Genomic DNA, 22,116 nt, shown 5'->3' with positions numbered 1-22,116 from the left:
TCCTTGCAGTTGTGTGTCTGTCTTTGTTTGCCTCTTTCACTTTAAGGTGATAGCTCGCTTTAAATATCCCCATTAAAATGCACCATGTCAACATTTCAGTTTTCATGTGAAAGATGAAAGATGAGGGTTTGATTCTTATAAATAAAGTTGAGCTGGGATTGTTCTTGGAGGGTTTCAGGGGCCATGTGAGTTATTTTCTATTGAGTGATGTATATGGTGCTATTTAATTGGAAGTATAAGAAATGATGAAAAAATATATATCTTGTCACAACTTATCAAGTGTCTGACTGCAAAGAACACCATATTGCAAATACTATTATCAATGTTTCATTTACCAAATCAATGGTGACCAATAAAATGTAAGGTTTTAAAATGTGTTTATTTGGTCAGTTTTTGAACGGTGATCACCATTAAAAGCAAACAGGATCAGTAGTACCAATTAAATCCAGTTACTATCAAGTATCTATTTCAATGATTCCTTCACAGTCGGCTTTCTAACATTATGCCACTAATACCAAATGACAGTTTGTGGCAAAAAAACATTGATGCCAACTTTTTTTTTAAAGCAATTTGAGAGACGGGAACTTCATGAGAGAGGTGATAAAGGAGGGAGGGTATTTGTAGAGACAGCAGAGCAGAGTAGCAGCAAAGATCATCGTCACAAGGACTGGTTTCCAAGAGGACTTGGGCTCCGCTTTTGGTGCCACTCTGGTCTGGAAGGGCTCGAGGATCCTTTCCCACTGCGTGAGGATTGCCTGGCGCGCTCCAGACCACTGGCCTGGTCCAGTCAGACGATACTGGTAGGCAGTGCAGGGACCCAGAAAAACCTCCAGTGCCAGTCTGGGATCGCTCAAGAGGAGCCACAGCTTGTTTGGCTGAATCTTGAGCTCCTGAGCTAGGGTGTCCATGTAGGTCAGGTAGTCCACATACATGGGGTTACGCTCCGAGCACCGGAAACTAAAGCAGACAACACAAAAGAGATCACTGTAAAAAAAAAGATATGAAGTGCCTAAACTCCACAGACTCTGTAAATGACTGCTGCTGCTTGTTTGTAATGATTCTGAGAGCTGAACGGCGTGTGGGAGCCACAAACAGCTCCACGCATTTTCCTTACTTCAGATGCATGGTTGCTGTCTCCTTCTCAATCTCATTCATCATGGTCTGCTTGGATGGAAGAGTGATGCAGCCTGAAAGAGGAAAACAAATCCAAATTTAAGTCATTTAAGATACAAAGACAACAAAAATCTGGAAAGTGTTAAATATCACAACATAAACATAAATATTTTTATTTTCAGATATTTAGGTCTGGATTTGATAGACATTTCAGAACATAACGTCATGTGTCTAATCCCACTCATTTTCATTTTCAAAACATTATTTCAACACTGAAGCAAAGCGGAGATAGCATCATGGCTCCAGGCTGCCATCAGTAGGAAAACCATCGGGATGACTGTCAGCAGAAGTTGAATGATGCAGGAGAATGGCAACTCCACACACGGAAATAAAACTATTGACTTCTAGAACATCTTCCTGTTATAGTGGCTAAGTCCTAGTGTCACTTATATGAATATTTTCTGTAGGAGATGATAAAATAAGCTAATTTTCGATCATAATATACCTTTAAACACTCTTGTGGCCCAGCGTGCCTGCATTTCAGCCAGAGTGTTGATGGTTCCAAAACCATTGATGAAGCCCACCACAGCCAGCGTGAGGTGGTCCAGTGCAGGAGGGAAGACGTGTCTGTAGAGCTTCAGCCTGTAGCCACTTTTAGCCTGCAGTGAGGTGGGGAGGAATGGAAAGCTGTAGTCGTATCCAGTGGCAAACACCACAACATCCACCTGGAAAGACAGGAGGGACGGCGATGAGTTGACTGTGCAGATACATACTTCACAATTAAAATAAGAAGTTAAAAAAAACTATACACATTCTCTATTTATTTATTTTTTCAAGCAAACATGGGTTCATCAATAGTGATATTAATTCAGTAAATGACACCTTTTGAACGACAGTCCCATCCACAAAGACAGCATCGGACCCAGAGAACTCCTTCACGTTTGGCTTTACTTGCACACGACCGCAGAGGATCTGAGCTGGCAGGTGGTCATTCACAACAGGAATCTGGGCAAAAACGCTTCAGAGGGGGGAAAAACAAAACAAAACAGAAAAGCACACACACGTGTGAAATCAATTTTATGCAGCCCCACATGTGAAATATTGAAAACATAATCATGACAACACTTGGAGTAACAGGAGGAAAAATATTGAGAAAAAAATATAACAACAGAAAGAGGACAGAGGAAAGACCTCCGACTACTGAGGACACAAAGTTAGACACACGGTGGCATCATGACGGAATGGAAAATAAAAGATGGGAGGAAAATCAGAAAAAATAACCCTTGTTCTTCCAAAGCCTCAACGTGAATAGTAAGTAAAATGTATCTATAGAGCAACTTTGATAGACCGCAAGTAGTTTTTTTGTTGGCCAGACCTGAGAGCTCTCTTTGGGGTTGGAGGGTGAAGGAGGTTGGCAATATGTTCCCACCAGTATTTCCTGTTAAACGGCATTTAGGACTGCTTGAAGGCAGTTAAGAGAGGATTGATTGAGCTCCACCAAAGTGCTCTCATTTTGAAGCAAACACGTTTATTTATGATGAAAGCCGTTTCTTTAAACAGTGAGCTAGATGCATAGATATGTTTCTGATCCTTCACTAGCTCATGTAATTCAAATCACATCGTCCCTGTCAAGCTTCTGCAGAGCTCAGGGAGAACTCACTCGTTTCAACTTGGCCTGCTGAGGAAGGGAGAAATCTGTAAAATCACAACAGGAGACCCTAAAGCTGCATTACGATACATTACCCATGCTTTGGTTTCAGGCCATACACTTCATGGTCAAAGCCGTCATTCAGCTTTTCCTCCAAGATCCTGTTCATCCTGGAGGGGAGGAGCTTGTACATCAGATCATACTTTCGAGTAATGAGCACAGTATCGAAAGGAACACCCCGCGGTCCAACTCGGGGAAAGACCCATCCTCCGCTTCTGGTACTGAGGTACACCTGCAGGTCACAAACAGGCTTCAGATAAGGCGACCATCTGATATAAAACAATGATGCTGTCCTTAAACCCTTAAATAAAGACATATAGTTTAGCTCCACGCCTGAGGAACAGAAGCATCGTTTTCCTACGTACCCTTTCAGCAACTCTACTGATATCCACAGCAATGTCTCCTCCAGAGTTCCCAAGCCCCACCACCAAAACTCTTTTCCCCTCCAGTCCCTCAGCATTGCGATAGTCCCAGCTGTGGTAATATTTGCCCTGAAAACTCTCAATTCCTGAAAGCATATGAAAATAAGCAACATTCAAGAATTATAATAATAATAATAAAAAAAAAAAATCCCAGTGCTGCGTGCTTCATGTAGATTTCTTTTTGTACAGTTGGAGTGTGTGTCTCAGTGTACAGTTGAGTTTTCTTTACCTGGGAAGTCTTTAAGAGGCAGGTGAGGATGAGTGAAATGTCCAGTGCAGACCATCACTGCGTCGAAAACACGAGTGTCCCGCTGACCCTCCTTGTTCTCCACCTCCACCTCCCACTGGCCCGTCACGGCAAAGTCCGATCTCTGCCTCACACCAACTACAGTCGTCTGAGATTCACATAGCCACAAATCATTTATATTAATATATTAATGTTTTACACTGTGATTGTGTGTTTTCCTGAGAACAGAGCTCAGAGCCGTCTGACCTCGAAGTTGATGCGCCCCATCAGGTTGAAGGTCTGAGCATAGAGCCGCAAATATGAGAGGACTTCAGAGTGGTGCATGTTGTTGGGGAGCCTGGCAGGAGGAGGGAAGTCGCTGAAGGACATCATCTCCTTGGAGCTGTTGATCACCACCGACTGATAAATGTTGGCCCGTCCAGCCTCTGGCTTGTCCTGTAGCCCAAGAGCAAGAGAGGCAAATGAGAGTCACAAAGGGAATTAAAAAAATTTAACTTTTATGTGTTTGAAAAAAAAAATTGTCAAGATATTATTGCTGAGGCTTCAGAAGTTGTTGGAAAAAAAAGAGTGTAATTATTTCAAGTAATGCTATAATCATTCAAAAATATACAGTGAAGTTATGGCCATGTGTATGAAATTGTGTTCGTGTTTGTTTCAATGCCTGATATAAAAGAATGAGTGGAGTTCTGAGTGTTTTCTCAGTCTGAACCAGCAGGAATTCCTGTTGATTCAAACCACACAGCTCAGACTTCACACACTACATGCATCAAGAAGCCTCAGCTTCCATTAGCCTGTCACTCATTTACTACTTTATTACTCTTTGTTGAATTAGTCTCAATAGATACTGAGTACTGCAACTTGGACACACCCCGCAGGGGCTGCAGTTTTTTGGGGGATGTTCTTACCTTCATCACAAAAATCTCCCTTGCCAAATGTGTTCAAATCCTTACAATTTCCAAACTCTGACTAAAATTAAAGGATTTTAATAAAAGGACAATCGGTGTTTCTGGTCATCACCGCTCATTAGCTGCAACTGCATTTACATTGAAGCATCGTCTCTCACCTTAAATCTCCACAGGCCTCCAATATCATTGCCGCTTTCAAAGCAGGTGGGCTGCAGGCCTTCATCCAGACAGGCCTTGATGCTGGTGAGACCAGAGGGGCCTGCGCCGATCACTGCTACCGTCTGAACCATGCTGCAGAACAGGCAAAGCAAGACAACCTGGGGGGGAGGTTTAGTCATTAGTCCTCAAAATACCTTTCTATTTTCTAGAAATAAAAGTAGGGAATGAGCAGAATTTACTTTTTAGGATATATATTTATAGCTATAGTTTTCCTGGGGACAACCTAGCACAGTGGAATCACTGACAGAGCTGCAGGATATCAGATAAACATGATATCAAGTCTTGACATAATTGCACACATGATAAATAGAAACACTTCAGTCTATGTAAATTTATTTAAGCTTTGTTCTTCCAAATAAAAGTGGTTTTTATCTTACCCTATGGAGCTACAACTGTGTCATGTCTCGTCTTTTCCCCCCTTCTTTCTCCTACTTCACACCAATGTTTCAGAATAGTGATTTACCTGTCTTTTAGGGCCATATGTGTATATATTTTTTTAGAAGAACTACTTCATTGGCCTTTTTAATTTGAATTTACAGACAAATATTGCATTTTTCTTTGTTATTAAAAAAATCCATTCATAATAAATGGAAACAGTCTTCTGCGTTAAGTCAGTTTTTGCAAAACGTATATTTTGCATGTTGATAATCCCATATTGCTAAAATTATACTTTTATTTCCTCCGCCAAGGAGGTTATGGAATCATGTCGGTTTGTTGGTTGGTTGGTTTGTTAGCAACATTACGGAAAAAGTTATGGACGGATTGCAATGAAACTTTGTGGAAATGTGGGTCTTGGGCTAACTCAGAATCCATTAAATTCTGGTGATGATCCGGATCACTGTCTGGATCCAGGAATTTTTTAAAGGATTCTTTATCATTGAGAGATAGGGCAGTCTTTGACATAGTTGGGCAGGCCCGCCGACAAGGGGAGGGACAAACGCCTGGTTCACACAGGACGCGCCGCACGCGGAAGCGGCAAGCACCCAGTTTCAGATCGGTGTAGTGGCTCGCGTCATGAAGCGCCAGTTGTAAAGCTGGACAGAGCAGATCGCACCAGACAGGAAGTCGGGAACGGAAAATACAAGACAATCCGGTCAATTTTCAAATTAAATAAACCTATCATGGTGTTCTTCTGGTTGTTGGTGACTGATTTGAGCTGTGGCGGAAGTCTGCGCTCTCTGAGTGCCAAATTCTAGTTTGGAATTATTTGGGAAGCACACAGGGGTGAAAGTAAGATAAGATTCTTGCAGGAACTGTGCAACTCAAAAACATGTTTTAGTTTGCGCACAAAGCGTGCGAGCGTCGTACATAACAGATATTGATAAAGCCTGCTTTTTTTGACATCCTTGAAAGCAAAATGGTTTTTTTTAGATTGCTTTAATTTTATTGTTGAATGTGTAAATATAATACATATTGTGATGGCGGCCATTTCATGATGGAGGAAACAATTGATGAGGACTACTACCCTTTTGCTCAACACTTCTGTTGTTGTAACAACAATTATATACGGGGAGCATGTTACTCACACCAAACAATGTTCGCACAGAGGCCAAGTCACTCTCACACCGACCCTTCTCACTGTTGGTCCAACATAAAATAAATGAAACTTAACATAAAAAGACCGGAAAAACTGCATCACCACATATAAAAACAATAACTTAACACACCTACAACAAAACGAAGTACATTTTAACAAATTTCAACACAAAATACATCTTGAAACGGCCCGAACAATCCCCTCCTATGATGCTTTGCGGCACCAAACAGTATATACATATATATATATATATATATATATATATATATATATATATATATATATATATATATATATATATATATATACACACAAAAATATATATATGTTGTTTTTAGTTAATTTTTTTTTCTTTGCATTTTTGACCTGTCCTGGCTGTCTCTTGAGATGGGGACGGGGGGAGTGTCCTTACATTACCAAGGCAACTAGCCATCCAATGAAAAGAACGCATTGAGTTTACCTCACTTCCACGTGTGCTTGTTTGCGGAAGTAGTGATGCTGCTCGCATGACAGAGAGACGACGCGTGAACCCTCACAATTTATTACTTGTGGATTTATGTTTTTTTATTATTTTGCAAAAAATGACTACCCTGTTGTCTGCAAAAAACACACAACAGTGGACATTGGATTAACGTTACGCTACAGCGAGAGACTGCCGCTACAAGCTGCAACCTGTCACAGTAAGCAAGTGCTCCAGTGCTCATTAGGCGCATTAACCTTGTTCAATACGTCACAGAAGACGTAGTCTGGAAATGAGTTTTATGTATTCATCAATTTTACACTTATTTCGGTAAAATTTGCTTGGAAAAAAAAGGGCTCGCTTTGTATGCATGAGTGAAAGTTGCTTTTCAGAGGCGTTCCGGGGCGTTCCTGTAGAAGAGGCCAGTATATTTCTTACCTGCACGGCGTTCGGGTGCGTTCTGGCTTAATGCACTGAAGAAATACATGTTAAAGATCAACTCAAGGGAACTTAAAAAAATGTCTTCCCTAACCCTGAGGGTTGTAAAGAAAGAGTTTAAACAGCAGGCTAGATAAAAATGGGAGATTGAATAAATTCAACCATCTCAGCTCAGATGTTTGGTCACTTTCAGTATTTTTTTCCCTGGCCTTTTCAAAATGTTTTTATTGATTTTATATTATAACAGACATACAGGTTGCCATTATACAATGTGCCGGCGCCTATGAAATTTGGCAGATATTGCACACTTCAAAAACAAAATATCCATCCTGGCACAGCAGAATCCAATTAAGACATTGCAATATTATAGGGAAAATCAGCAACCTGAGATTAACTTGTACAAGAAAAAAGAAAATAAAAAAAAAAAATAAAAAAAAGGGGGGGGGGGGGCAAACGCAGAACAGGTAACAAGGATTTCTCTGGCCTTTTAAATCAAATAAATGCATTTGTTTGTGCAAAGTCGATGTTACAAGTGGCAATGGATTTAGAGTGGTTATTAGAGTAATCAGCTGCACAGCTGCAGCCACGAGTGAACAAGCAAGAAAAAAAATGACCAACAAGCGTTTTTACCAGAATAAAATACAAATATTGGAGACTATAGAAGTAACTATTTTTTGCTTTCAACTGAAAAAAGCGCACTGAGCAGTCAAATTCTGGTGATCAAAGAAAACAGCTCAATAATCTTCCACAGACTGGGATGGAACAAAACTAATACAAAAACCTCTTCTCTTAAAAGTGCAATAGGAAGTATATCATGCAAATCTTTGACACTTGCTTTACCTTGTCTTAGGTGCTTCTTCAGCGGGACAGAAGAAAAGTGGAGCAGTGTCCAGCCAGACAGTTGGATTTGAGTGCAGACAGGGCAGGCTGATGATTGACCCAGTGGAAGTCTCCTGGAAGTAGGGAGGGCGGGACCTCAACCCACAGGGTCAGAAAACAAACAAAAAACCTCAGCAAGTCTTACCTGTTTTAGCTTCTTAAAATACCAAAGCACAGCAACATCCCAATCTGAAATTGTGTTATGAAAACAAACAAATAATAATAAAAAAAAATCTTGTTAAAGAAATGACATGTATGAGGAGGGAGCAGGTTTTTTTTTTAATTCATCAAATTAATTAGAGTGTAGTTTAAGAGTTCACTTTAAAAATCTTACTGTCATGTAGCTGCAACTGGAATTGTTTAAACAGAGCTGTTGTTTTAGGTCCGATTGTCTGTTTGAACAGAGATAGCAGAGATAGCAGTGTTTTGACTGAATCTGGATTCAGCTCGAGCCTCCATCTCTAGAGTTTGTGGTTTTTCTTTCTGGTTACTACTCACTGTTGCTAAGAAATAATAATAGAAGGTCCTGGGTTCAAGTACCGGCCTGGGTTCAGGGCCTTTCTGTATAGAGTTTGCATGTTCTCCCCGTGTGTGCGTGGGTTCCCTCCAGGTTCTCCAGCTTCCTCCCACGTCCATAAACATACATGTCAGGTTAATTGGTCACCCTAAATTGCCCCTAGGTGTGAATGTGAGTGTGCATGGCTGTTTGTGTCAGCCCCGCGACAGACTGGTGAACTGTCCAGAGTGTACCCCGCCCTCGCCCATAGCAGCTGGGATTGGCTCCAGCCCCCCACGACCCTGAAAAGGATGGAGCTATTTAGAAAATGGATGGATGGATTGATGAATAACTTTAGTCATATGACATATGATAGAGTTCACAAAGTGTTCTTGCAGTTAAAGACTAAAACTAATTTGAGATGAAACCCAGGCAGCTGGAAAGAGAGACAGTACACCTTAACCTGCAGCTAAATGGTGTGAATGTGTCTGTGGATGTTTTCACTGTTAAACACTGATATTCTTTGCTCTGAGGAACATTGATCTGGGTGAGACGATGGAAAGATTACGGTTTCTTTGTTGCATATTAAGAATGACTGCAGATAGAGTTTTATGTTGTGAACATAGGAGTTGTCAGCAAACAAAATAGCAGCACCCTTTCAACTATCGTAGTATCGTAGTACACACCAGTAGGGCTTTTCTGGATTCTCTGGGGGCCAGTAGGCAAAGTTTTTTTTTTTTTTTTTTTTTTTTAATTTCAGGGACTTTTTTTTTCACTATTTTTTTTTTTTTATGATAACATAAATAAAGAAATGATGAGTCAACTCTTACAACAAATATTTTTTCTCCTGTTCATTGGTGAGCCATTTCATGATCTGTGTTCAATGATTTGAGAAGCACCAAAAAGTAGGAATTGGGTCACATGTGGGTCTTGTTATCTGAAGTAGTCAACAACAGATTATGAAACAAATTAAATTTAGAGCACAAGATGGATTCAGTTAAACTGCTTGGCCTTAGTATCAGTTATTGTCCAAAGTAGTACCTTGTGGACATACCAACAAACACCTTCACTGTGAGCAGATTATAACAATTATAAAAGCAAAGGATTTGACAAGAATATAAGAACTTTATTGATGGAGCACAGGAACCATGACAGTAAATATACACTTTAAGATGACTTTTAAAGTTGTTTAGCAATTGAAATTTTCAGATACCTATCTACCTTCCTATAAAATAAAATATATTAAATCTAAAGAAATCTAAAGAACGGACAAAAATGTTTATTCATATGTTAATTGGATGATCTATTTTGAAAATAAAACATTACAGTACACTTAATATTGTTAAACATCATATCAAAACACCTCACTGATTTGTGAGTACGTTTGTCCAGAATCTATACCTTTGTTTGCAGCATTGGCATCATCTCATACTTGGACAGAAGCACAGCTGTTGTCATGGCTCCTCCAAACATAAAGAGCCACTGAAAACCCAAAAAGGACGACCCTGATGCTCCTTTAGGGACCTCTCTGGTTCTGAAAGGCTGAGCAACCCGTTCAAACTGAGTGAGAATAGCATGGCAGCCCACCGCCCTGGCCCTGTGAGACTATACTGATAGGGAGTGGAGGGACCAAAGAAGACCTTCATCCAGAGCACCGGGTCTCGCAGGAGCATTTTCAGGAGGTTTGGTCGAGCTCCAATCTGTCAAAGAAATACTGGCATAACTGTTTTGACTTCTATTTACGGTATTATAGACTCAACGTAAAGTGAACTGACCTCTCCTGCCATGAAATCCTGGTACTTGATGTACTCTGTCTGCATGGCAGCATGTTTTTCATAGGGATACCTGAGGAAGTCATAACATGATGAGAATGAGTGATGTTTTTTCTCAAGGGCATTGGTTTTAAGTTGATTTCCTACTTCTGGAGGTTTCTCTTCCTCTCAGTCTCAGTGATTTCCAACATTTTCTCCTTGGACGGTAGTCAGGTCCGACCTTAAAGACACAACATGTTGACAAAAACACTGTTGTTTTTTTTTTTAAACACAGCGTGTATTTCAAGGAGTATATCTACCTGCAAAAACTCTCGCAGCCCAGCGTGCTTGAATTTCCACTGTGGTCATAATTGGTCCTTTTGACTGGAAAAGACCCATGATGGCCAGGGTGGGCTGCTCCAAGGAGAGCGGAAACACCCTCCTAAAACACAGGAGAATGTTTAACATGCCTTATCAGTTCTTATTGTTATATTGGTTTGTTTGCGGTTTATTTATTGTGCTGGTTTTGTGTAATGGTATGTCGTATGGCAGCTGCCTGTGTTCCCCAGTAACATTCCTCTCATTTCAGGTGGGTGTTTACGCTGCTTGGCATACACATGTTGTTCTCTGTCTTGTTGGTTGCCACTTCTTTTCTCATGCCTGTAGTAGCTTCTGGTGTTTGCTCCAGCTCATTGCCGTGTTTGTCTTGATGTCAGTTTGACCATTACTTGATACTGACTCTGTCTTAAGCTATCCTCTGTATTGAACCTTGTACTTTGGACTTGTTTTTCATCAATCAACCCCATGTTTTTTTCCAGACTTGGAAAAAAAAAGTATAATTCAACCTCCATTGTTTGTGAGTCGTGTGCTCATATCATGAGTCTTGCCATATGAAATGAGTTTCATAACACAGGCTTTTGGAAAAAACTCTTCACCTACAAACAGATTCATCTCAAACAAAAAATTAAATGGTCATTGAGAAATATGAAAATAAAGTCAGGGTGATTTTATCCTATGAAGTTAAAGCAAAAATGCAGTGAACGCCAAACACAAACATAAATGGGAAATGCAACTACCGGTAATTAAATCAAGTCATACAGACAGAGTGAAAAAAATATCTTTTTTATGTGCTAAAGGTTGCGTGGTAAACGGAGGTCGGAGTGAGATGAAGCAATAATTGTGGCCACCTGTCGGCCTACACCATTTAAACAGACCAGGACTTCATACAGAGGCAAGTTCAATTAATGCAGAAAAGCAAATTACTATAGTCCAGTAAAGTAATTTCATTGCAGATATTTTAAGTGCAATGGGTTACTTTACTTCATTGCCCAAAAAAGCGATACTGTTACTGTGATATGTTACTTTGTAATGTGTTACCCCAAACACTGCAAGTGATTACACATTTAATGCATGTAGGACATGCAAAGCCGCTGACTTTAGCTCCACAAAATGTCTAAATTGACACATATTGATGACTCCAAAAAAAATCCCATTTGCACCAGCCTTAAATCCAGTAGCTACTGTATTGATTTAAGTTTTTTTTTTTTTTTTTTTAATAAACAACTGACTCAAAAAGAAGAAAATTTGGTGCTTTGTTGTATCAAAACATTTGGATTCAACTTCCTCATGGATTATGGATTGATGAAAAGCACAAAACATATCAATTAATTGTCTGGCAGTGATGGATGTGATACATTAGCTGAGCTCTGTTGACTCACTTGTACAGCGTTAAGTTTCCATTGGGTCCGTCAGACAGAGATGAGGGCAGGAACGGGAAGTTTGCTTGGTAGCCCGTACAAAAGACCACCATATCAATATTCTCCTCCACTGTGCCATCCTCAAATACGACTCCCGATTCCGTGAATCCAGTCAGATTGGACTTCATGACCACTGCTCCATGAAAGATTCGACCTGGAAGATCGTCATTTATCAGAGGCCTTTTCTCCAACAGTCTGCAGGACAGAGAAAGTAACACAGACATTTAAACACTATGTGCACAATGGTAAGTGTGAGAAATATTGTATTAAAAATGTTACTATTTGCTTAAAGTCCATTCTATGGTTCATTTCTTTAGTCTGACGTGGAATTTCTTTATCTTTTTTTTTCCTACATATAGCTGATTTAACGTGTCTTCCCCTCCATGCCAACATGAGGCCTGTATTTAACTGTATTTTACCTGTGTTTAGGTTTCAGGCCGTACAGTTGGTGGTCGTACTTATAGTTCAGTGCTCTCTCTGCTGCCCAGTTAGCCAGGGATTTAGGGGTCAGCCATGCAAGGAAGCTGTTGAACCTGGTGAGAGCTGTCATGTCCATCGGGAGACCATTGGTGGACATCCTGCCAACCACCCAGGCCCCCTCACGTGTGCTGAGAAACGTCTGTCGGGGAGTATAAGCAGGATGGGTGTGATCACACAGAGCATGCAGTCGGTACAGGAAACTCTCATGAACACCCACAGAGAAATGAGAGTCCATTTAAAAAGTTGTTCAGCCTTCTGAAGACAGTGTATTTCACATGGTTATGAGTGTGTCAAGAAATCCTCTCTACTTGCAGATAAACTTATAGTTGCTCCAACGTTCAGTTGCTTTACCTTGTTTGCAGCTCTGCTAATCTCTACAGTAATATCTCCTCCTGAATTCCCGACGCCGACCACCACCACTCTCTTCCCTCTGAAGGCATCTCCATCGCTATAGTCCCTGCTGTGAAAACACCTGCCTGAAAAGATGTCATGTCCTGGCGAAAGACAAGAGGCCACACCTCAAAGGGCTTGTCGTTCTGAAGAACGTGCAGATTCAGAGATGTCACATCCTTCTGTTTACCTTTTAGGTGCGACAAGGGGAAGATTGGCTGGTTGTAATGACCTGAACACACCAGAATGGCATCAAAGATGTGCTGTTCTTCTTCTCCACCCTGGGTTACAGTCACTACATCCCACTGACCGGTCACAGGGAAGTCTTCTCTTGGTGTTATAGTCTTCACTGAGGTCTGAAGTGTGTGCGCCCACAATCACAGGAACAAATGAGTTAATATTAGGAAAAGAGTGGTATTGATGTTTGGAATATTTAGATTAGAAATACCTGAAACTTGATGTATCTGAGCAGGTCAAAGTGCTCTGCATAGAGTCTGAAGTACTGGAGCAGCTGTGAGTTGTGCATGTAGTTTGGATAGTCGGCAGGCATTGGAAAATCACTGAAACACATCATCTCTTTGGAGGTGTTGACCACCAAAGAACGATAGATGCGGTTTCTCTCTGAATCAGATGACTCCTGTGGACAAAATAATGTATAGAAAGAGAGATTTGGTTGGTAGTGACTACTGCACACAAACTATTTTTAGAATTGCTCAAATTTAAAAGATTCAAGATGTAACAGTTCTACCACATCACATGGTAAAATGAAAATTACTCAGCATAATGTAGAGTGTAAATCCATATTTTGGGTTTTTGTTTGGTGATTCTGTTCATTTCCGTCCATTTCAAATCCAAAGAGACATTTTAAATCTAACATAAAACCACAACACAACCCAAAAAGATGCATTTATTTTATGGTCTCAGGATTATTCTCTATGCTTGTCATCTGTATTACTGAAATGTTTAAGGCCACCACAGACTCAAGAAGAGGTTGAGTAATAATGACAATGGCTTAAATTCCTTCGTCCTCAGTCGTACAGTGACATAGGCTCAAAGATAGATGATGCCATGTCAGCCGATGGCTGAGTGATAACCAAGAGCCTGCAGTACATTCCTGACAGAGACATGACCACAGACTCAACACAATGCAGCAACAACCTACAGCTGCTCAGAAATCAGTGGAAATATTGCTGAATGTGACAGAATAATCAACAATGATGCAATAACATTAACAAGATTAAATCTTTCAAGTTTCCATTGTTTATTGAATGGTTTTTGAAACAATAAATGCAGACTAAATGGATGATCAAATCTGCCTTGGTTGACATTACAAATTCAGTACTTGTGATGCTTCTAGAAACTGAGCCTCTGCTTACCCTGAATTTCCAGATGCCACCAATGTCATCACTGCTTTCGAAGCATACAGGGTCTAAGCCCTCCTCTACACAGCTCTTGATACAGGCAAGACCTGAACTACCTGCTCCGATCACTGCCACGCGCTGCACCATCACTGCATATATGTGCTGTGGATAGGGAAAAAAACGCAAATCAGAAGTGCCATGTCATGAAAACAAAATATAAGACAAAGAAAAAAAGAGGTTCCAAGTTATTCAGTTTCCATTCATCTTAGTTTTACATTGAGAAAAGTTGACGAACACTTGAGGCAACCTCACCTGGCCATGAAGTGGAGACACTGGAATGAAGGCTGTATAGGAGTTACCACCCACTTAAAGGAAAAATGTAAAGAGGAAGAAAGTCACACACACATCCATGCACAGGCATGCACCCACACATTTTTGTATGTAGAATCATTCATGGCAAAAAAAAAACATTGACTTTAAACTGTATGAACGAGCCAGACTACACCAGACACAACACACAACAAAAAACCTGATTTTCAGCTCTGATCTTAGAGTTAGGGGAGCTACATCTCCAACACTCGACTACATGAAATCTGCTCTTACATCCAACACTGCCCAAGTCACGTGGTCTGTGATACTGTTGTGACTCCAAGCTTGTGCTCATTGGTGACGCACTCAGCTCTTCAAATTTGACATTGCTCTGTCACGCCTCCTAAAATGTCTTCAGTATTGACACAAGGAACCCCCACTCCGCTCCAGCACTTCTTCGGACTTCCTTTATTCATATGTAAAAGTAATTCTTAATTTCCAAGCAATGCCTTGACATTATTCATTACAATTATATTATTTCGAGATCAGAAATTATTGTTTTCACTTTAAAACAGTGCATTTTTTTTCCTTTTCAATCTTTCCTGTGTTCATTTGGATGTCTACTTTCGGACACATGTTTTAAACTCAAACCAGGTTTTCTTACACCTTATTGGACATTTTATTCTGGCATCTATTCATAATTCTCTAATTTCATGATACCTGTGATAAGATCGAGCCCTCCAGTGCCAGATGCATCAAAGCAGCCCATCAACATCACAGTTCCATTTACCATCTGTAAACAAAGTGTTGTGAGAATTGTCAAGAAGGTCAATTTTTGTTTTAACTATCCATAATTGTGGTTTGTCCAGGTACTCTTCGGCAAAGATCAGTCATTTCTTTTAATGCCTCGTCCTCAGCGATGGGGTCGTCCTTGTCCTTTGCCTCTAAAGCCCTGTTTGATTCAATATGCAGCAGCATGCGGTACTTGTTGAAACCATGACCGCAGACTGTTCCAGGTTTTGGATGTTTGATATGGTGGGTTTTTTTTCCACCATTTGCACCAACGTAAACACTTATCTCATCAATTTTTCTCTTCCTCCTACATCTCGGGGGCTCTTGACATTTACATACTTGGCAGCCTTCTTCGTAACATTATTCAGTGTCTTAGTAGATAGATTTATAACTCTTGGAGGTCTTGTACATGTCAGTAATATCCCTTCTGATGTCCTCAGGGCAGCTCCTTTGTCTTCACCATTGTGACAAAAGAACATGGAACGTGGCTTTCTAAAACGTGGAAATCGTCATTCTGCTAACTCAGGTCACGTGCGCAGACGGTTATCGAAGGTGATTTGATTTGAAAGTCACGACTGATAAGTCATAATGTGATTCCGTACTGATTTACAGCAAAGGCTTCTAATATCAGTGACTTGGAAAGCTTAAAGTTTTTATATTCTGCCCTCTGTTAAGGGTTGTGGTAAAACCAAAAGCAAACTCAAACAAAATCAAAGATTTAAAGAGTTTATTGCAAAAGTCTGAGACCAGAGGTATCCAAAATGGTTCATCTGAAAGAGACTCCTAAAACTCAAGCAAAGTTTCAAAGACAAAATTATAAACAAAAATCCAGGACAGGCAGGAAGGAATTAGAATAAAACTTGAAGAGACAAAACATATGAGACACAATACAGGCACAGAAGGAAACCTGATGCCCTCCATTATTCATTGCTGAACATTGTTGTTTATCACTGGCTCTTTTGCATCAAACATAAGTTCCATTTAGAAAAAAAAATGCTCTTTCACTTCAGTAATTTTTTTTAGGAGATATTACAAATTATGTGCTAAAACTTCAGGGGAGGACTGTGCATAGATACAAGCATATGTTTCAAAGAATGAATTACTGAACAATGTTTATTTATTTATTTATTTTTATTAAAGCCACACTCATTCAAGAACAAAGACAGAACCCAAAAAATTGACAAAAACAAAACAATTATGCTTACAGTGGGGCAGACCCCAGGAGACCTGGAGAGACAGAGGAAAGAGTCACGTCAGGAAGGCTGATACTGTGTTAAGAGACATATACACTGAAATTTGCCTCGTAAACCAGCCCCGCCCACTCCTCATCCACGTTTGGATTTTGGAGTTGGGCTCCAAAATGCAAATCTGGATGAGGAGTGGGCGGGTCTGGTTTACGAGGCTACACTGAAATACCAGCACTGACAAGTTGAGAGCAGAAACACAGAGTCCTGGTGATGACGGCGACTGACAAACATGTGGAGACGGGTAAAAGGCTTTATGAGTTATGTATGTACAGTTCAGTTGCAGGGTTGTCAAACTGAATCCCTCAAGGGGTGACATCCTTCATGTTTTAGATGTTTCTCTGATTCAGCATACTTGAGTCTCATGTAGATGTTATCCTTAAGCTTGTAAATCAAAGCCCAATCAATAAGCTGCGAGAGACCTACAGCATGCAGGGTGCCGTCCCCCGAGGACTGCAGTTCGACACATGTGACATAAGGCATACACAAGCTCGTCAGTTCACTGACTGGGCCCACTATGAGCGAATCTTGGTTTCTGGGCTGTGGGCAGGAGCCCTCATGGGGCGGGGGCGTGGTTTTGTCTGGGCTGACAGCCGGCGGATCTCCTTTGAGCACTCTGGTTTCTTTCCAAAGTCTAAAAACATGGATGTGAGGTTAGCTGGTGACACTAAATTGTCCTTAGGTGTGAATGAGAGTGAGTGAGTGTGTTTGTGTGTGCGTGTGACTTTCTGTTCTGTGATGGAGTCTGTTCAGGGTGTATCGTGCTTCACCCAACATCAGCTACGGTCAGCAGCCTGACCAGGACACATGTGGTATGCGTAGATGTATGGAAGATCAGAGAGGAGCTCCACAACTTTTCATAGAGAGAAACTGCAGAAGAAAAGGCTTAAACAGTGTCTTGGATTACAAACTCTGTGATTCACTCTGAGCTTCGATATAGTACTCAAAACGCAACTCAGGGAATTTGGTAAAATCAGGCACACTTTGATCATATTTTATCCTGGAAACCTTCATTATGCTTCAACAAGAGATTATTTGTGTTGTTTACTGCAAAGTCAAACAAAGGCAGGAAACCTAGTTTTTACCCATTAAACATTGTTGATGTTTCACCACAGCTCAATGCAAATCAACACACAGGTCATGTATAGTTTACTATTTTAATCAAACAGGAACCCAACACTACATTCATAGCAGATTTAGGCATATTGTGGTGTAAAAACAGTTTTTTTTTTATTACCATAGTTTGACTACTACTACTACCACTATAAACCTCATGATCATGATAGTCATCCAGTTATCAGAGAGCACCCTGGTTTTGCTACTTATCAGTGTTGAGTAATACAGTTCATATGAATGAATGTTGTGGAGGTAAATGAAAACAATAACCACATATTGAAGTAGCCATTACTCTGCTGAGCGTATGACAATACTTACATCAGGAGATTTAACATTTTCTATGAAATATTACTAGAAAAATAGCTGCAAGTTCAACTTATCTTGAGAACAGTTGCCGATCAAACAAACAGACTGAATTCTAAGATGCAATAAAGATCCCAGAAGCCCAGAGAAAAGGGTTAAAAACAACTTCCATCATAACAACCCAAAGAGAAATACAGCAAAAACTATTTTATGAAGGGTCTTCAAAGAAGGGATGGCTCTATCTTTGTTTCAGAGTTGTCTTCTGTGTTCACACTACTTTTGTATGCAGGGTAGAAAGCAGGGAGATGATGGTGTCTGGGTGGCGAGTATGGAAGTAGTAGGCCGCACTGCCTCCAGCCAGGACAGTAAGGCCCATCTTCACCAGACGGCCGGCGACGGAGGTCTCTTGCTCCGGCAGCTGAAAGGGACGGAGGGGAAAAGTTAAGCCGAATCCCATGACGCTGAACTGAATAAACTGCCAAAGAATTACTGATTATCTTCAGACCTGTCTGGTTTTCAGGGGCTGATTCATGCGTTCAAACTGGGTGAAGATTGCCTGGCGAGCCCCCGCCCATTTCCCTGGTCCCATCAAGCGGTACTGGTAGGCTGTGACAGGCCCCCAGAGGACCTTCTTAAACAGAGCGTAGTCTGTGAAGAAGAGCCAGAGCAGACTTGGCCGCACTCCAATCGCTCCAGCGAGTTCGTCCATGTAGGAAACGAAGTCGACCTGCAGGGGTGTCAGCTTTGACACGATGTAGCTGTGGGACAGATCCAAAACTGATGTGAAGACTAGTGTGAGCAAGTGAATTTCACCACTTACAAACTTTGGGATGCAATCAAAAATTCCAAAAAGGTTTCACTGATACAGCTTTAATAGTGCGCTGTCTATCAAAAGTATGTAGCCCCAGCCCACCCCACCCCGAGCTGGTGAAAACTGCTGTGGGGACTTTAACCACTGTGGAATCAGACAGTTTAAAAGGAGATTTACATTTCAATATGCATTCAGTAGAAAACGTATTGAATATATACTCTTCCCGTTTTTTTTTTATCACAGGGATATAATGGAAGAGACAACAATGATTAAAAGCCACCAGACTAATGAAGGCAAACAAGTATTTACTTTTTTTCGATGTCCTTGGTATCATTTTCAACAGCCTTGATCATGGCCGGGTTTGAGGGCAACTTACTCAGTCCTGTGCAACAACAAAAAAACAAAAAAACAAAACAAAAACAATTTGTTTGACAGTGTTGTATGGAGACAAAACAAACTCAGTCTGATGGAGGTCGTAGACCATGGATTACCTTTGAACACACGTGTGACCCATCGGGCCTGCATTTCAGCCTGGGGCATGATGGCTCCGAGACCATGAATGAAGCCAACCACAGCCAGAGTGGGATGCTCAATGTTTGGAGGAAACACGTGTTTGTACAAAGCCACGCGATGCCCAGACTTGTACATTGCATTACTGGGCAAGTAGGGAAAATCATAGTTGTATCCTGTGGCGAATACAATGACATCCACCTGAAACAAAAAGGAAATATACTAACTGGGTTGGAAGCTCATGAAAGGTTTTCAGGAAAAACTCAGAAGATTCTGACCTTTTCCACCTTGCTGCCATCTTCAAACACCACGGTAGAGCCGCGGATTTCTTTCACATTCGGTTTGATGACGACAGATCCAGACAGGATCTTCAGTGGCAGATCATCATTGATCACTGGGATCTGACTGAAAAGTCTGTGGAGGCAGCGAGAATAAAAACACAGCAGACTTGAGTACTGTGGTAGCAATGAAGGAGAATCTTCACAGACTCCTCTCCACTTGGAAGCATCAAACAGGATCCAGACAGCACCCACCTGTGTTTAGGTTTGAGAGCGTACATGGAGTGGTCATACATGGCGTTCAGCTTATTCTCTCCAAACCAGTTGAAGAAGTTGATGGGCAACAGCTGGAACAGAATGTGGACGAAGCGGGTGTTGTACTTCATATCCACAGGAAGGCCGTTGTCGGAGACTTGACGGATGACCCAGGCTCCACGGCGGGTGCTCATATACACCTGCAGAATGACAAAAGTCCATGCAACAAATAAATTATGCTGAAATAGAACCGGACAACAAAGGTAAACACAAAGAGTTCCCTAACCTGCTCTGCAACCCTGCTTGTCTCCACGGCGATGTCCCCTCCAGAGTTACCGATCCCAATGACCACCACTCTCTTTCCTTGCATGTCCTCAGGGCCCTTATAGTCCCAGCTGTGCAGATATTTTCCTTCAAATGTCTCAATTCCTGCAACCAAGCAGAGGCACATTCTCTTGTATGTTACTGCTTGCTTCTTCCAACCCTTTTTCAGACATGTTAAACTATATATGTGTGTTATGTGCATTTCTATGTGTATGTTAAGCATGTATATTTGTCTACAAAGGTGAATGCACATTGGAATGGATTATACAACATCTTCTCTCTTCTTTCAATGAAGCATCCTTCTATCAATAGCAAAAACAGGATTATTAGAGGACACAGCTTGATGATGGTTTCAGCACAACAGGGACATAAATTTTTACCTGGAAAATCTTTGAGCGGCAGGTTGGGGTAGGTGTAGTGACCAGAGCAACAGATCACTGCATCAAAAACATGCTTTTCCTCCAGCCCTTCTCTATTCTCTGTCACAACCTCCCACTGAGCACTGCGAGAGAAGTCAGGTCTCTGTTTGACACTCTTCACTGCAGTCTGTAATTTAAGAAAAGCAGTGTACAGTACATGATTGGAATTATTTTCACATATTTAATGGCTGTAAAATAATTTCTTATTCAGATTCTGTGCAGTACTTTTTATTTAGTTGTTTATTTTACCTGGAACCGAATGTGTTGCAGCAGTTTAAAGTGTTCTGCATACATCTTGAAGTATTTCAAGATTTTCGAGTGGTGCATGTAGTTGGGATAATCAGCAGGGATCGGGAAGTCGCTGTAGCACATCATCTCTTTGGAGATATTAATTGTGAGGGACCGATAGATACTGGCTCTGTTGGGCTCTGACACTTCCTGCAGATGACAAGTTCAAAATGATGAAAAAGCACAAAGTCAGCAAAAACACAAGAATTTATACATAGCCTATATGAAACAGGGTCTCAGAAACTGAATTGGATTGCTGGGGGCTATAGGTGTCTGACTTGCCTTGAACTTCCACAGACCACCCACATCATCACTGGTTTCAAAGCAGGTGGGCACCATGCCCTCGTCCAGACAAGCCTTCATGCTGGTCAGACCAGACGGGCCCGCCCCGATCACTGCTACTCTGTGCACCATAATGGATCTGCAGCAGGACAAGAGCAAACAAGCATAATGTAATGAAACACAGTTATTAACTACACTCTCTCAGTGCCACTGATTGCATAAATCATCTTTCCAATATGAAAATAATATTTGATCAGTCTTTGTTTGTCACATCACAGGTTTATGAGTCCAGTAGCTTCAGCTGAACACTTTGCTATGAGAGTCTCTGCAGAGTCTGATGACGACGGTAATTCATGTGAATCAGGCATCCTGGTGTGAGGAGACACCTGTATTTACACTACTGAGTCACTGGGACGAAAGTCTGACTGCTCATATTATAAAGAACTTTGTGTGTTTTGCCTCAGTTTGTTGTTTATTAAGATACAGACACAATCTGAGATCCTAAAACTTTGGAATGACTAAAAGTAACAGTTTCTCAAATGTATTTGTTCATTTTTAACAATATTAGTTTTAGTTAAATCAACCTGTCCACAATCTCAAAGCTGTGTTGAACCTTTCTCCAACACATAAAGACGTATGACGCTTTCATTTACATCCATACGCCAACTTCCAAAAATGCATCTTAGGATCAGCTCAAAGCTGATTTTTGAAAGAAAATACGAATTTATCTGAGACACACAAGTGATTATCTTATGCTCAGTGTGGCATAGTAAATAAACAAACACAGATGATGCTACTTTATGAATCTTTTAATTGTTGCCCTGAATTTTTGGGTACATCCTGAAGGTAAGTCTTGAGTTAGAAAACTATTGACAGACATTGACAAACATTGCTGCTGTTTCTGATTGAGCTCTCCTATAAATCCACATTTAAAATACCCCTCACAGCAAAATATAAACGTGCAATTCATCTTCAACTTACCTTGATTGTTGCAAGTTGATTTTCTCTGGTGAACTGAGAGA

At 40.9% G+C, this 22,116-nt stretch overlaps 3 protein-coding genes across 3 annotated transcripts; all 3 read right to left on the bottom strand.

Annotated features, from left to right (window-relative positions):
• Positions 1 to 360: 360 nt before the first annotated feature.
• On the bottom strand, positions 361 to 8,004 carry LOC115382281 (dimethylaniline monooxygenase [N-oxide-forming] 5-like). Its single transcript, XM_030083985.1, has 10 exons — positions 7,890 to 8,004; positions 4,554 to 4,712; positions 3,737 to 3,925; positions 3,473 to 3,638; positions 3,187 to 3,329; positions 2,857 to 3,053; positions 1,996 to 2,131; positions 1,619 to 1,838; positions 1,115 to 1,187; positions 361 to 957 (listed from the first exon to the last, which is right to left on the bottom strand). The coding sequence occupies exons 2-10, from the start codon at positions 4,683 to 4,685 to the stop codon at positions 561 to 563; spliced, it is 1,653 nt and encodes a 550-aa protein (XP_029939845.1). The 5' UTR covers positions 4,686 to 4,712; positions 7,890 to 8,004; the 3' UTR covers positions 361 to 560.
• Positions 8,005 to 8,930: 926 nt separating this feature from the next.
• On the bottom strand, positions 8,931 to 14,310 carry LOC115381703 (dimethylaniline monooxygenase [N-oxide-forming] 5-like). The gene is made up of 6 exons (XM_030083265.1): positions 14,179 to 14,310; positions 13,251 to 13,439; positions 12,993 to 13,158; positions 12,764 to 12,906; positions 12,352 to 12,551; positions 8,931 to 8,952 (listed from the first exon to the last, which is right to left on the bottom strand). The coding sequence occupies exons 1-6, from the start codon at positions 14,308 to 14,310 to the stop codon at positions 8,931 to 8,933; spliced, it is 852 nt and encodes a 283-aa protein (XP_029939125.1).
• A 3,540-nt stretch (positions 14,311 to 17,850) lies between these two features.
• LOC115381590 (dimethylaniline monooxygenase [N-oxide-forming] 5-like) lies at positions 17,851 to 22,081 on the bottom strand. Its single transcript, XM_030083080.1, has 11 exons — positions 22,076 to 22,081; positions 21,095 to 21,233; positions 20,774 to 20,962; positions 20,486 to 20,651; positions 20,068 to 20,210; positions 19,782 to 19,981; positions 19,527 to 19,662; positions 19,230 to 19,449; positions 19,048 to 19,120; positions 18,433 to 18,685; positions 17,851 to 18,345 (listed from the first exon to the last, which is right to left on the bottom strand). Exons 2-11 carry the CDS (start codon positions 21,224 to 21,226, stop codon positions 18,196 to 18,198), a joined length of 1,662 nt encoding a protein of 553 aa, XP_029938940.1. The 5' UTR covers positions 21,227 to 21,233; positions 22,076 to 22,081; the 3' UTR covers positions 17,851 to 18,195.
• Positions 22,082 to 22,116: the final 35 nt, after the last annotated feature.

The sequence above is a fragment of the Salarias fasciatus genome, chromosome 23 (genome assembly GCF_902148845.1).
Source record: "Salarias fasciatus chromosome 23, fSalaFa1.1, whole genome shotgun sequence".
Classification (NCBI taxonomy): Eukaryota; Metazoa; Chordata; class Actinopteri; order Blenniiformes; family Blenniidae; genus Salarias; species Salarias fasciatus.
This window is presented reverse-complemented; position numbering and strand designations above follow the sequence as displayed.